The 16,456-nt window shown below is 47.9% G+C and overlaps 1 protein-coding gene across 1 annotated transcript in view; it reads right to left on the bottom strand.

Moving 5' to 3' along the window:
• Positions 1 to 465: 465 nt before the first annotated feature.
• The window catches only part of LOC133107871 (contactin-5-like), a 242,674-nt gene continuing 226,683 nt past the window's right edge, over positions 466 to 16,456 (bottom strand). The window contains 7 exon segments of the mRNA XM_061217139.1: positions 466 to 1,379; positions 6,130 to 6,178; positions 6,180 to 6,299; positions 7,257 to 7,369; positions 8,361 to 8,547; positions 9,352 to 9,461; positions 12,132 to 12,366. Coding sequence (XP_061073123.1) covers positions 1,276 to 1,379; positions 6,130 to 6,178; positions 6,180 to 6,299; positions 7,257 to 7,369; positions 8,361 to 8,547; positions 9,352 to 9,461; positions 12,132 to 12,366 — 918 coding nt within the window. The 3' untranslated portion in view covers positions 466 to 1,275.

The following is a 16,456-nucleotide window of genomic DNA, read 5'->3' as shown; positions in this document are numbered from 1 at the left end:
TTAATGACTGCTGAGTTCTGAGGAGGAGGAGGTCCAATCCGGCGCATATCTCTGCCGGGCGCTAGGCAACTACCGCCAAAGAGCACACGTGGCCTTTTTGGGCTCCGTTTCCATGGAGCGTCCCCCCCAACCGCACCGCGAGGGGCTAGCCTCCCATCCCCAAATAACCAGCACATTCCCGCAAACAATACGCTTCTCTCGTTACCTGAACCCCCGTGCCATTTAACGCACAGCGCCGCTAACCCCACCCGTGGCCTTCAGAAACCCAATTAAACGTTATTGAGATGAATGCGCTCCAGAAGCGCCTGAACGCACGCGGATAGCGTTCGGCGCTAAGTGGAGTAGCGGAGGCCGGGGGGGTTAATCGCGCACGTCTCTCTCTCTCTCTCTCTCTCTCTCTCTCTCGCCTAATGCGCTCGCAGCCCCTGCGCTTTCCTCGCAAAGAAGACACACGCAGACATCCGATTAAAAATATACATCACATTTATTTTGCATTGCCACCATGAGAGCCATCACAGAGGTGTTTTTGCCGTTGTTTAATGATGCGCCAGGACGCCGCGGGTGAAAGCCTGTCACCGCCAAACGGTCACCTGCGGCTGTCCCCCGCCCCGCTTCGCCGAGCATCGCCGCCGCCGAAAAACTAACAAGAACGGAAACCTTGACATAGCCGACACACACCACTTTTTTCTAATGATAACACAACGTACAAAAAGCAGGTTTGGAAATAGTAACACTCTCCATACTATAAAAAACCTTTGTGTTTGTGTGCGTGTGTGTGTGTGTGTGTGTGTGTGAGCGAGTGTGTGTGAGCGAATAAGAAAACAATGCACTTATTTCTAACGAGCTCTCGCTGCTCCGTCAGACAGCCAGCCACAGGGGGGGGAATGGACACTCCACCGACTAAAAGAGCCGCACTCTCCCGGCTCCGGAACCTTCCGGAAAACTAGCTGGCCCCAGTCTAGCGGGCGACTGCCGCCATAAAAACCGCCGCTTGGAAAGATTACACCGCCTCTTTCCTCACAAAATACAATGCTACAATGATATTGGAAAGACCTGGGAAAAAACATAAACATTAAAACATAAAGTAATAATGAAGTAATGCATATTTTAACATATCGTCTTGGGGTGAAAAAAAGGTGCCCCCCACCTCCCCCCCCCTTTTTTTTTGTGGCTGGCCTGTGGCCTTTTGGGATAGGTAAGGCCCGGTAAAGGAAGTGGCAGTCCGAGAGAGGGACGTCGTGGTCCCGCCCGGTGGGCGGGGTCGGAGCGCTGACATCACCAGGGCGCTAAAGGCACGAGCGGAGCCAATAGCAGCGACGTCCATATCGCGGCCCAGGATTGGCTGTTCACAGACTGTTGACCATTCTTCGCCCGGACCCCTGCACACCAGAGAGAGGGAGAAAAGAACAGGAAAAGAACTGAAGACTCATCTCTTCAGGCTGCACCTTCCCTCCCAACCTCACTAACAGGATTAGCCTCGTGTATGCCATAGATTATAATAGCACTTACGTATAGTTATTGTTGTACTCTAGCTGCCAACCGTGGTACACTAGTTGGTAAGTTAATGTATTCAAGTTAGTTCAAGTCGTATCTATGTGATCACTCTAGGACTCATGATACAGCTAGAACTGTACTTTCCTCTAGGGTCCTCAACGCACTTGTCCCTGGGTTTGATCTGCACTTCTTTGTACGTCACTCTGGATAAGAGCGTCTGCTAAATGCCTGTAATGTAAGGTAATGTAATGTAAAGTAAACGGAAAGGCTCTGTTATGGCCGCTGCTTTAGCCCGATAGCATACGATGCTGTGTAGTGCTCGGGTTCCCAACCCAGGTCCCGGAGATCTACCATCCAGCAGTTCAGAGGAGTCCAGTCTCATCTGAAAAGGGCCGGTGTGGGTGCAGGTTTCTGTTTTAGCCCAGCACTAAGACACCTGCAGCGCGTTCGCCACGGATATTAGCTAACCTTAGCCAACAGCTTGAAAAACAGAATGGCCGCTGATGGGGAGAATGGAAACAACAGTTATAATTATAATTGTATAATTTGACAGTTATAATACACTTTAATCAATGTAATATTTATTCTTAGCTTAAAAAAAATTTTTTTAAGGCATTGGTGGCAAATTAAATGGAATGTTCATTTAAAATCGTTCAGCAGTATCTGCTGGCTGCAAAAATAGTTTGCGGTGAACATTCGCTGTCTTGATCACACTTCTGTGTTCAACTAATTAACTAATCATGGTCGTCAATCAATAGCTTGTCAAGTGCAATCAGGTGTCTTATTGCTGGGCTAAAACAAAAGCCTGCAACCACACCGGACATTTCAGATTTGATTGGACACCCCTGCAGTAGTATCATTTCAACCCTAATCTGGCACACCTGATTCTACTAATTATCAGCACCAAGAGATCTCAGGCTGTTGAATGAGGAGTGCTTTGTTAGGGTTGGAGTGAAAAGCTACAGGATGTTAGATCTCCAGGAACAGGGTTCGGAATCGCTGGCATGGAGGGTGGCGACAGCGTCTGCAGGTGGGTGCGGCTTCCTTTAAGCCAAAGGGGTGTGGTTCATCCCACACACACACACACACACATACACACACACACGCACACACACATGCACACGCACGCACGCACACACACATGCACACGCACGCACGCACCACACGCACACGCACATACACATACACGCACCCATTACATTACATTACATTACATTATTGGCATTTGGCAGACGCTCTTATCCAGAGTGACGTACAGTTGATTAAACTAAGCAGGAGACAATACTCCCCTGGAGCAATGCAGGGTTAAGGGCTTTGCTCAAGGGCCCAACGGCTGTGCGGATTTTATTGTGGCTACACCGGGATTAGAACCACCGACCTTCCGTGTCCCAGTCAATTACCTTAACCACTACGCTACAGGCCGCCCTGCACCCCGCACGCACGCGCACACACACACACACACACACACACACACACACACACACACACACACACACACACACACACACACACACACACACACACACACACACACACACACACACACACACACACACACACACATTGATACTCTGATTTATCTACGGGTCTGATCACAGCTGCTGATTCATATGATGTAAATTACACCCATTACATTACATTAAAGTTCTTTACATTTTGCTAAATGAATGTAATCTAAATTACACCCATTACATTACATATCATGAACATTCTGCTCGCTGAATGTGATCTAAATTATACACATTGCATTGCATTAGATTTCGTAACATTCTGCCAAATGAATGTAATCTAGCTAATATCCGTTGCATTGCATTAAAATGTCTTTACATTCTGTTAAATTAATGTAGATTAGTGTAATGGGTAACATTATTCCCATTGCATTACATTACATTCATTTTCTTTCAGCTAAATTAATGTAGTGGCTGTGTAACTTGTAGTCATTATGACAAAACACGAACACACACTTGAAAGCATTCCTGCAGACCCCCTGCGGTCATTGACACACAGGTATGTGCTGTAATCGATCCGTATGACACTATGCTGTGATTGATCCATATGGCACTCCTGTTTCACCCCCTTCTCCCTCTGCTCGGGACGGCCAGCTGAGGATGGGCCTCCTCTGTCGCCCGGTTCCTCCCCGCATTTCCGCCCAGGTTTTTTCGCACCACCACTTGACTGTTTTTTTGTACCTCACGACTTGCTGTTTGGAGGGGATCAGGCCTCTGGAAAATGCACTATGCAAATAGACTGCATTTATATAACGCTTTTATCCAAAGCGCTGTACAACTGATGCCTCTCATTCACCCACACACACACTCACGCACCAATGGTGATAGGCTGCCATGCAGGGCACCAACCAGCTCATCGGACGCAATTGCGGAGGTCAGGTATTTTACTTCGACACACCCAGGGTGGGGGATTGAAGCGGCAACCTTCCGGCTGACAGACAGCCGCTCCTACCTCCTGAGCTAATTGTACTTGTTTTAGGATTGTTAGTAATCTGGAGATACTTTCCTGGATTTGGGAGTTAAAGTCTTTCAAATAATCTGGTCTACCAGAGCCCTCTCAGGCACTTCACACCATATGCCCACCGAGCCTTTCTCCACTGTCCAACATGATAACCCGCTGTGTAGCCATCCGAAATCATGCAACTGCGCTACACTGCTTGCTAGCCTATCGTAGGAGTGATATTAAATTTCAATTATTTTTTCCGTCCAAGCACGACGGAGGAATTTATTGGCTGTGGAGCTGGTGTAGGGGTATGACACGGTGATAATTAAGAGAAAATTAAGGAAATGCCTGCGATCTTATGGAACAGCTGGGTAGCATAATTAGCGCTGGGCACACTAAATATCATTCATTAGCCAGGAAAAGTATTGGCAGCCTTCGTTATATTTAGCTATTACAACAAGGTGCTCACGCGTTTAAGTGTAAAATGGTAATCACCGAGCGCCGTGTCCAAAGCTTAAAGTTTGTTGGGCCTGATGCGGACTGGAGTAACTTTAGTGCTTACACCACCCTCGGCTACACGGTACTTAAGCACATCAGAAATGAGCGCATCGTCACCCAGATTACCGGCGCTGAACTCCCAAACGGGCGGTCGATGCTGAGCCGCACCAAATACAACGAAACCACGGCGTCCCGACGCACACGCACTCACGGAAAACGTGAATTTGTCCGGAGCTCCCGTGGCATTGATTTCCGTGTTGTGTATAGAAAGCCATTATTCAGCACGATGAGGCGTGAGCGCCTTTATAAAGCGGGCGGCAGCGTTGAAAGAGGGTTTGTTTCCGTGTCCAATCGGCCGAATCCCCGGACGGAACAGCGGGCCCAGACACAGGCACATAAAAGCCTTACAAGCCGCTTTTTCATTGGGCCATTCAGGGCAGGGAAAATAAACCAAAGCAGGGAGGCTGCTGGGACATGAAGAAAGAGAGGAGCTTACAGGGAAAGACTGCGAGACTAATTCTATACGTCTGCTGTATCTGTCTACAAGCTGAAAGTGTTTTCTTTGGAATGAGTACATTGACTTGAGTCGGTTCCATGGAAAATGGTTTACGACTCAAAGAGAATGGTCTGGCACGAGACCAAAAGGAATCAGGCTACCTGCCAATGGACACAAATAATTCTGGAAACTGTCACATTTGTTAGCCAGGCTAAAGCAATAAACATGTCCGAGACTGTTTATGTTCACGGATGTCATATGGCACCGCGACACAGTGCAGGGGAGACCCGGCGTCCCGCGGTGAACAGACAGGGTCACGGCGGGAGAACGTTTGTCTGACTGCCGTCCATTACAAACAGAAACAAGAGCGTGGAGATGGTGAACGGCACCGCGATCAAGACGTCAGATATAAAAAGTGGCATAACAAGCTTGTGTGGTAAATAGGGCCGGTCTGTGGGCCAGAGAGCTGGACCTTTTACAGAGACAAATAAAGAGACGGTAATTACACTGCTCTGACTGGCCAAGAGCCACAGCCTGGGAGACGCTGTCCAAGGTCCTGCAGCTCAGCCTGCTCCCTGAAACACCAGAGTGCTGAACGGACAGCGCACCGGAGAGAGAGAGAGAGAGAGAGAGAGAGAGAGGGAGAGAGAGAGAGAGAGAGAGAGGGGGATAGAAAGAGAGAGAGAGGTGGGGAGAGAGGGGGGGAGAGAGAGAGAGAGAGAGGGAGAGAGAGAGAGAGGGAGAGAGAGGGGGGATAGAAAGAGAGAGGGGGGGAGAGAGAGAGGGGCAGATGGACATAGAGAGAGGGGGGAGGGAGGGAGAGAGAGGGGGAGAGAGACATAGAGAGAGGGGGGGAGAGACAGAGAGGGGGGGAGAGAGGGATGGGAGAGAGAGGGAGGGAAAGAGAGAGAGGCTGCTACCATTTTCCTGGTGACACACTTACTGCAGCAGTGATTGGGTATGCCAGTGATTTAACTGCGCAGATATTTCCAAAATTTGACAAATCACATTATTCTTTGATCTCAGATTTGAACCTGAGATGTGATCGGATATGGAGTCCCAGGCAGACTCATCGGAGATGTGATTGCATACGGAGTCCCAGGCAGACTCATCGGAGATGTGATTGGATACGGAGTCCCAGGCAGACTCATCAGAGATGTGATTGGTTAAAGAGGCACAGGCAGACTCACCTGAGGAGGTGAGCACTCTGACAGGGGTTCCGGCCGCCCCCTCCCCCCCCCTCGCTCAGGGCCTGCACCTCGATGATGTAGGTGCCCCCCTCCGGCAGAGACAGCACGGCCGACGGGTTCTGTGTCCGGATCACCTGACTGTGACTCCGCCCCTCTTGCCGCAAGGACACCTGTGAAAGCACACACGCCGTCTGCCAATCAACTGAGCGGATACATGCTACCTGTATGTGTCAGCAAATCACCTGAGCTGGTACATGCTGCCTGTATGTGTCATTGGCTGACAGTACACACCCTGTCAGCCAATCACCTGAGCTAGTACACGCTACACTCTCAGAAATAAAGGTACAAAAAGGTACAAATTCTCGCTGGGTCGGTACCTTAGCCAGTAATATGGCGACATGGCTCAGGCAGTAAGAGCAGTCGTCTGGCAGTCGGAGGGTTGCTGGTTCGATCCCCCACCCGGGCTGTGTCGAAGTGTCCTTGAGCAAGACACCTAGAACATTGCCTACCGCACCCGCAAACCGAAGTTTTGCTTGGAACACATACTCATTTGTACCCAAAGATAAAATTACTGTACCTCCACTGTCACTTTATTTCTGAGAGAGTAACTGTCTGTATCACTGTAAACACCCTGTCCCTATGTCACGGCAGAACCATTTGTTGATGATACTAACTGAAAACATTGTGATTGGTGGTATTGCACTGCAAACACACAGGCAAGCTGAATCACCCCACTCTTAATGATGGAGACAGAATGAATCAGGAGGATTTCACAGAAACATCTCGTCTGATCAAATGCCACGGAGAGACAAGAATACCAGCACCACTAACAAAAAGAAAATGACAGACAACTACCCAGGCGTGGCAATAACACACGCAAACAAAAGAAAACCAAATAAAGACATAAAAACCATGCACCCCGCGAGCATACATATGACAGCTCGCTCCGCAAACAATGGACCCCCCGAAAGTCTATTTCACACTTAATACAGTACAGCTGCCGTAAATCAAAATCCAAGAAATAAAATACAAGCAAGATCCAGTATTTGAGCATCCAGGGCCTCCATAATGCACATAATGCACATAATGCTTTAAAGTGAATCACACCTGAGGGGAAGGGGGCTTACCTTATAGCCTGTCACCTCTGACTCGTTCTCCATGGCCCGCACGGCCTCCCAGGACAGAGACACGTTGTTGCCCTCCTGAATCCACATGAGGTTGGAGGGGGGCTGGCTGGGAGCTGGACAGTAAAGGGTAAAAACAGGGTCATTTACATCAGTCAGTCAGGCGCACCTGCAGGGATCTCAGCATACTATCCCCTCACCATCTGGGAGCTGTGCCTAGCCGTGCCAAGGATGTGTCGGTTTAGAGCAGGGCTGCCCAATCCTGTTTCAGGAGATGTACCATCCTGTAGGTTTTCACTCCAACTCTAACAACGCACACCTCATTCAACAGCTAGAGCAGGGCAGCCCAACCTTGTTCCAGGAGATCTACCTCCCTTTAGGTTTTCATTCCAACTCTAATAATGCACAACTCATTTACAAATTCTCAGAGAGAGATTTGAGGAGGTGTGATATTGGACACCCACTTCTTGTGGCACATGTTTGAATCTCCACCGTCACATTGACCCAAACCTTCGCGGAGTGGATTGCTTAAAAAGCCCTGGTAAAGTCCTGAACAGTGGGTGCGCTTATTGCTGTGAACTGCTTTCGTGGGTGGAGTATAACCCAGCTGCCTGAAGCTAGCGGTGCACTAAAGTATTTATGAAGCATTACCGCACACTGAAATGAACAGGGTTCTATTCCCTCACTAAACTGCTTCCGTACATTTCAAATTGAATGTCCACACAGAGGGAGGCAACCCTGGTCCTGGAAAGCCAGAGAAGTTTTTTGCTCCAGCAAAACCTATAACTACGTACCTGGATTAATTAACATGGATTAATAAAATGGATTAATCAGATTTCATGAATGCAGGGTGATTGTGTGCTGGAGGAATATTCAGCCTCAGACTTTTAATCATCCATCAAACCCAAGAGCTCGAGTTCAGATGGAACAAAAACCAGAAACGTCACTGACAATCCAGTAACAGGGTCCCCTGATCTACACAGGAACAGATTCAGTTTTACTTCAGATGTGAAAACATTTATACACGTCCAACAAGAAACAAATGCACTCCATCAGAGTCAATTCAACAATGAACAGGTCCAGTGGACAGGCAGGAGGGGGACTGACGGGATTTTTTGGTCCAGGCCTGGACGACGGTGCTGGGGGGACCCTGGCCGATGCTGTTGTAGCCTCGGACGCTGATGAGGTAGAGGCTGTTTCCCTCCAGACCGCTCAGCAGGACGGACGTCTCGTTTCCTGGAGTCCTCATCTTCTGGCTGGACTCCTCCTGATCCGTGTCCTTCCAGTAGCTCACCTGTCGGACAGCCCCATGGAGAGTTAGCCCCAAACCCAAGCTGCCTCTAAGCTCTGTGCCTCAGTAATATAACCTGATTCTGATCTCAACTTTTCCCCAAGATTCTGCAGTGGATGAAGCAGCATTCAACCGGCACAGAGCAATGCTCATTAAGGGACAGATAGCTGTGAACCTGGTCAACGCAATGACAGGCACACACACACAAGCACACACAGGCACACACACAAGCACACACAGGCACACACACACAAGCACACACAGGCACACACACAAGCACACACAGGCACACACACACAAGCACACACAGGCACACACACAAGCACACACAGGCACACACACACAAGCACACACAGGCACACACACAAGCACACAAACAGGCACACACTCACACACATGCACAGGCCCATACAGACACACACATGTACACACACACACATGAGTGCACACACAGGCACAGGCGCACACACAGGTATGCACACACATGCACAGGCACACACACAGGGGTGCATGCACACACACACACACACACACACACGCTCACACACACACACGCTCACACACGCACACACACACACGCTCACACACACACACACACGCTCACACACACACACGCTCACACACACACACACACACACACACGCTCACACACACACACACACACACACGCTCACACACACACACATGCACACACACACACACACACACACACACACACACACACGCTCACACACACACACACACACGCTCACACACACACACACACACACACTCACACACACACACACACTCACACACACACTGTACCTCATATCCCCCAGGTCTTCCAGGCCCAGGGCTAGGGGGGCTCCATCGCACCAGGATCTCAGAAGCAGACGGGCTGGCAGCGGTCACCCCAGACGGGGGCTCACGGGGCTCTGCAGGGGAGAGAGATCAGCAGTGTGAGTCAGCCTCAGAGAGAGATCAGCAGTGTGAGTCTGCCTCAGAGAGAGATCAGCAGTGTGAGTCTGCCTCAGAGAGAGATCAGCAGTCTGAGAGCCTCAGAGAGAGAGATCAGCAGTCTGAGTCTGCCTCAAAGAGAGAGATCAGCAGTGTGAGTCAGCCTCAGAGAGAGAGATCAGCAGTGCGAGAGACTCAGAGAGAGCAGTTCCCAGTGGTTGTCAGGGTCACAGTGCCGATGATGTTATTGTTCGTGCAGCTTGCTGTAGTTCTCTGAGCCACTCTTAATAAGCATGTACTCTGGAGCCGAGATGTCCCAATGTCCCAATTTCCAAATGCAATTTACAGTCTGCAGGAGTACGGACATTAGCATGAATAGAGCTTGAACTCTGCCCTCTTTTTATTTTCTTCCTCTATGTCTCTATTCCTCTCTCTCTCTCTCTCTCTCTCTCTCTCTCTCTATCTCTCTCCCTCTATAAGCTCATGTAAGACAGGCCCAGATGACTGGTGAAATATTGATACAGTAACTCATCAGTTCATGGTAGAGTCTAACAGGTCCCATTACTGTCACTGTGGCTCAGATCAGGGGACCAACACCAAGTGCATTAGCGAGCCAGTGCACACACACACACACACACACACACACACAGATGTACACACCCACATGCATAAGCACACGGCACACACACACATTCACCATACACTCACATATGCACACACATGCATATGCACACTAACACACATGCACGCCAAACACACATGCACACAAACAGACACACACACACACACATACACAAGCACAAGCACACGCACACACACACCCACCCACACACACACACACACAAGCGCACACACAAGCGGGCACACCCACACAATTACGCCCACACACACACACACACAAACACACACAAGCGCATGTGCCCACACACACATACACACACAAGTGCGCATGCACACACACACACACACATATTGAATGTGACACACAGGAAACAGGGAAGATCAGAAGCAGATCAGAACACAGGGCACAGAGCAATGACCCCGCCATTTTTCATCTTCGTGTCACAATGCCAATAAAATGAGCGTATCCAGACAGGAAAATCTGAAAGCATCTCCCAGGACCTCATCAGCTACAGGGACAACCGGGTGCATCAATTACTGACCTCTCAATAGGCAACAGAAAGCTCAGTATCAGCTAAACGTGAAGTTCACTTTTCAAAACTGCTCCTCCACGTTCTAGCTCAAACACAGTGTCCCTTTGTAAACCCATGCCAGGTCCCCCCTGGACCATCTCAGTGACACCATCTCAAGAGGATAAATAAGTGTCTCTTGGATAAATAAATGGCACATTAAAAATAATGAAATAAATAAATAAAACAAACAAACAAACATGACTAATTAGTGAATCTATCTGTCGCCTGTTGGGCCGCACAGCTAGGTTGCTGACCCAGCAGGTTGGTAAGGGCTCCACCGCTCAAACGCAGCGACCAGCTGCACAGTAAGTTCAGCTTGGCAGAAACGCAGCGGCAAGCGTGCCAGCTAATTAGCTGCAAACACTCAGAAAGGTGCGCATTTGTCAGATGCCGCCTCACAAGAAAAGTTGAAACGGATGCAAAAAAAAAGAGAAAGTTGCAAAAGGTGACAATTATTTAACTGGCTGCGCTTCAAACACGAGCTTCGCGTCGATGTTTCAGCGCAGACCTGGCAGGACGACAGGACTGAAACACAGCCTGCAGCTCCGCAAACAGATTTAAAAGCCCGCTCTCCCGCGGAGACACTGCGCCATCCAGCTCTCTAATTCACTCTTTTTTACTGCCGTATAAAATTTCACATTTCCATAGTACATTTTCAGACTTCTTTTACTCCATTAAAAAAGCTTTAGATTGGGATTTTCATATAGACTATGAAACACCTCATAAACAAAGAGGATTCATGCCCAAATCTGTATTGTGCAGTTTTGTGGAACAGTGCTGAAGCTCTGCTGGGCGGGGCTGCGTTCAGTCACTCAGCACCTAAATGACCAATGAAAGCAGCTGATCACACAGGTATCTCACCTCACCTGGATCTGAACTGGTTGTGGATTCGCTCATGAAAATATATTGAAAATATATTAAAGGCCAACATGCCTCAGCGTTCTCTTCCTAGTTATAGTCTCTAAAATGCCAACAAAATGTTCGCAAAGAGCAGCGATGTAGTCCCTAACCCTGTCCCCAGAGCACAATCCCCCCTCTGCCTCCTGTGGTCAGCTGTCTGAGTTAACATTTAGCAACGTCATGGGATATAATGATGTCAAATGTGATGTCACATGGGAAATCGTCTCACAAACAGCTCTGAAAAATAGCAGTCAGACTCTAAAATATGCATACTTCTACCAAAATGATCAAGCCACTACCTTCTACCACTACCTTATCAAGCTACTGCTAAACACAATGTGCGAGAGAATAAAATAAAACACTGCCACTTGAAGATTTAAAAACATATACTATACATACAATATATTGCAGGATATACCATTTGCATATGGGATGGGGGATTGATTTTATGGGACCAGGATTGAAGACCACCGCTGTTGAAGATTAGAGATGGATCCAGAAACCGCACTCGACCTAAAGGTGACCCTAAGGTCGCAGCCTTGCCCTCCTCCTCACCTCCTTCGGCGGAGTAGACGGTGACCACTTTGCTGAACGGTCCGTCGCCCTTGTTGTTGTAGCCCCCCACTTTGACCTCGAAGGGGGTGAGGGGCGGGAAGGTCTCGTCGCGGTACTTGAAGGTGGTGGAGTCGGCTGATGTCACCATCTTCTCCTTCCAGCCTCTCGTCCCATTGGCCCGGAAGGCCACGATGTAGCCAAAGCCCTCCCCGTTCTGGAATTCCTCAGACACTGGCTGGAGGGACACATTACATCACAGCTATTTAGCTGAGGCTTTTATCCAAAGCAACTTACAGTTGATTAGACAAAGGAGGGGCGAATCCCCCCTGGAGCAATGTGGAGTTAAGGGCCTTGCTTAAGGTAATGAGCAACTCAGTGATCCAGGGGCCTGTTTCATGAAGCAGGATTACTTAGTTAGCTGGATAACTGCACTGAGTAAAACACAGAACCCACGCAAATTTGGAACATGGACTAAAGTAGAGCTGCTCTGGGTTTTAGCGCTAGTTATCCAGCTAACTCAGTAATACTGCATTTGCGATACAAGACCCTGGGTGAACTATTTATATGCAGTACTGAAATACTGCATCCCTTCACCAAAACATATAATCACACGGAAGAATACTATTACTATAATTTGCTCCAAATAGAGGTGGAAGTAGATGTTTCTGTGAAAATTGTCAGCAATTTGCAGGGAATTAAATAAAGTCTACAATGAAAAAAAGCATGACCGGATTTCACCCCGAAACTCATCCTAAAACATTATCTCGGATGTACCAACATAGGCTTGTGAACAAGCAACACCTGAAAAAGGTTCAACAATAAACTGGAGGAGGCTATGTTTGAATATGAGAAAAATGTCCTCTTTAGCTGCAATTAAATCCATGGAGAGCTAATAGGGAATGAAAGCTATTCTGCTGCAGTGGTCTTTTTGCTTCATTAGACCCCACTCACTCCTGTTGCTCTCCCATTTAACCACAAAAACTGTCTCTAAGAAGTGTGTGTCTGCAGTGAAACCTATTTTTCGGATTCTGATCTGAACTCCCTGATCCTCTAGTAACATAACATAACATAACATTAACATTACATAATGGCAATTCAGTCCAGCAATGCTCACCTTTTCCTACCACTAAAGTGTACCTACTGCTTAGTTTGCCTAAAAGCTAAATAGTATTTAGCACCGCATCAAGTGAGGTCTTGAAAACCCCCAGTGTTTCTGCCTCCACTACATGTCCTGGCAAGCTATTCCACACAGTGACCACTCTCTGTGTGAAAAAAGACTTCCTAACATCTGGGCGGATAGTACATGCAAGCAGCATTCATCCACACAGTTCAGTGCTCCATAGCCGCTAAGGACAGTTAGCTGCCCGTTAGCCTGCTCAACACAATGACTCATTTGCTAAATGAAACGGGCTAATGGGCTAACAAATTACGGTGAAAAAGACATGAATGTACACAGAAATAGATGCTGCACATCAACCTGAGGACTGCAATGTGTTCACTGACACCAAGCACACCATTTACATGTTAATGGCTTCCATAAGCCAGCTTTTTTGCATTCAATACAGGGAAGCAACATATTAGTAAAAAAAAAAAAACCACACACAGGGGCCCAAATTTCCCAAAGCCGGGTTCTTTCATGCGAGCTCTCTGTCGCTAGTGAGATTTTCGGTTTTAATGATGAAATTCTCAGCAGCAGAGCACTTGTGGACATCACGCTCCTCCAATTACAAGCATGAGCTCATTTGTTAAATATGATTACAGCACACACAGCCCCCCAGGCATTTTACCCGGTCCTGGTCTTGTTTTTCTCTGGCTGTAACATTATCTGCGGTAGGAGCGGATGCAGAATTAGTTCTGTGCTTATCTGGCAAGCAGATTCCTGGCAACGCTCTGGGAAAGCTGGTGCTTTCCGACTTAATCTCGCTCCAGGACTTAATTCCTACATTAAGGAGGGAACGGGTCACAGAAATGAACTCTCGTCCCGTTTGGGGAAACATAAGGCTCACACGGTACAGCACCAGTGAACCAGCAACATGTTAATCTCTGATTGGACGACTTGCGTGGATTGTGCCAGAAGGGTTGTGCTTCTAATCGCGAACAGCCTTCCACTCAGAATTAGCCTTCTGCCGGCTTTCAAATGGCAGGGGTCCTTTAGTAAACCCATGAAAACTTCCCCTCCTGAACTCGCTATGCAATACTTCTTGAGGGCAAATTAATTAATTTCATTTTTTCTTTTTTCCTCTTCCATCACAGGTATTACACACAAGGCAAAGCCCCTAACAGGATTTCTTCTTCTGGTAAAGTGGCCACCATCCTTCCTCCATCACACATACACACTCAATGAGCACTTCATTAGGAACACCTGTACACCTACTAATTAATGCGATTATCTAATCATCCAATCGTGTCGCAGCAGTGCAATGCATAAAATCATGCAGATATGGGTCAGGAGATTCAGTTAATGTTCACATCAACCATCGGGATGGGGGAAAAAACATGGAATGATTGTTGGTGCCAGACAGGGTGGCTTGAGTATCCCAGAAACTGCTGATCTCTTGGGATCTTCATGCACAACAGTCTCTAGACTTTGCAGAGAACAGTGTGAAAAACAAAAAACATCCAGTGAGCAGCAGTTGTGCGGGCAGAAGCGCCTTTTTATTGAGAGAGGTCAGAGAAGAAGGGCCAGATTGTTCAAAGCTGACAGGAAGGTGACAGTAACGCAAATAATAGTGGTATGCAGAAGAGCATCTCTGAACACACAATGCGTCAAAGCTCTAAGTGGATAGGCTACAGCAGCATAAGACTTAATAAGTCTAAAAAAGGAGCTAATACAGTGCTCAGTGTATACGCGTCATTCTGGGATGGGTTTGCCTGGTATGGACACAGATGCGGTGAGCAGAACTTGCTTGGCATTGCCCAGATCCAAATGAAATTTATTAATGGGGAAGTTAATTTTAATTAAAATGTGAGCTGCCAGAATTAAACCTCAAGCAAATGTAATAAATGGAAAAAAAAGCTAACCGAGGACGGTCCGCTAGTCTACAGTGCATCCGGCTCTTCTTGGCAGAAGGCTCAGCCATACGGTAATTTGAAAGACAATTCCGATATTCCCTCCAGATGTCAGGGATATAAACAGGCTCCCAGGGGGAGTGCGGACACGGCGGAAACTCTCGCGGTGTCACGTTGGGGCGGAATCGACCAGAAGACCACGGCGGTAACCCTGCGGTAACGTTGCGTTAACCCTGCGGTAACATTGGTGGGAATGTAGTGAGAATGTTGTGAGCACGGCAGTGACCCTGCAGTAATGTTGCTTTAAGCCTGCGGTAACATTTGTGGGAATGTTGTGAGAATGTTGCGAGAATGTTGTGAGCACGGCAGTGACCCTGGGGTAATGTTGGTGGGAATGTTGTGAGAGTGTTGTGAGAATGTTGTGAGCACGGCAGTGACCCTGGGGTAATGTTGGTGGGAATGTTGTGAGAATATTGTGAGAATGTTGTGAGCACAGCAGTGACCCTGCGGTAATGTTGGTGGGAATGTTGTGAGAATGTTGTGAGAATGTTGTGAGCACGGCAGTGACCCTGGGGTAATGTTGTGAGAATGTTGTGAGAATGTTGTGAGCACGACAGTGACCCTGGGGTACTGTTGGTGCGAATGTTGTGAGAATGTTGTGAGCACGGCGGGTGTGGGTGAGGGCAGAGGTAGGCCTCTTGGGCCGTTACACACTGTATCGGGGACTGGGGGCGCTGGGGTCTAAAGCCCCATAGATCAGCTGCCAGAGAGAACAGCCCCCTGTTGCTACAGTAATGAGACAGCGGGGTGATTGGGCGCAAGATTCTCCATGCAGCTCTCACAGCTGATTGGGCAGGCAGAAATGAGTCAGCGCTCGCAACTGATTGTGGAAAAACGTCCCTGTTTTTTTTCAACTCAGTAGGACACGTTGGCTCAGCCATCAGAATTCAGAATAACTGCCCTTCTGTATAAAAGAAAGGAAATAACTGACTAATTAGTTCTTAAATTAGAGAAACTGTTAGACCCTTTAAAATAAGACCAAGTTGTGAGATCTGTGAGTGCTGAGGCTGAAATAAAAACTTTCTGTTTCTGCAAATAGAAAAAGGGGATTTGGTGCCAGCATGATACCTGTAACCATATCCATAATAAAGACTTATGACACCTGTACAAAGGCTTATGACAGCTGTAATAACACCTGCATGAAGGCTTATGACACCTGTAGTATTACATTACATTACATTACATTAATGTAATGCATTTGGCAGACGCTCTCATCCAGAGCAACGTACAGTTGATTAGACTAAGCAGGAGACAAT

The sequence above is a fragment of the Conger conger genome, chromosome 13, assembly GCF_963514075.1.
Source record: "Conger conger chromosome 13, fConCon1.1, whole genome shotgun sequence".
Lineage (NCBI taxonomy): Eukaryota > Metazoa > Chordata > Actinopteri > Anguilliformes > Congridae > Conger > Conger conger.
This window is presented reverse-complemented; position numbering and strand designations above follow the sequence as displayed.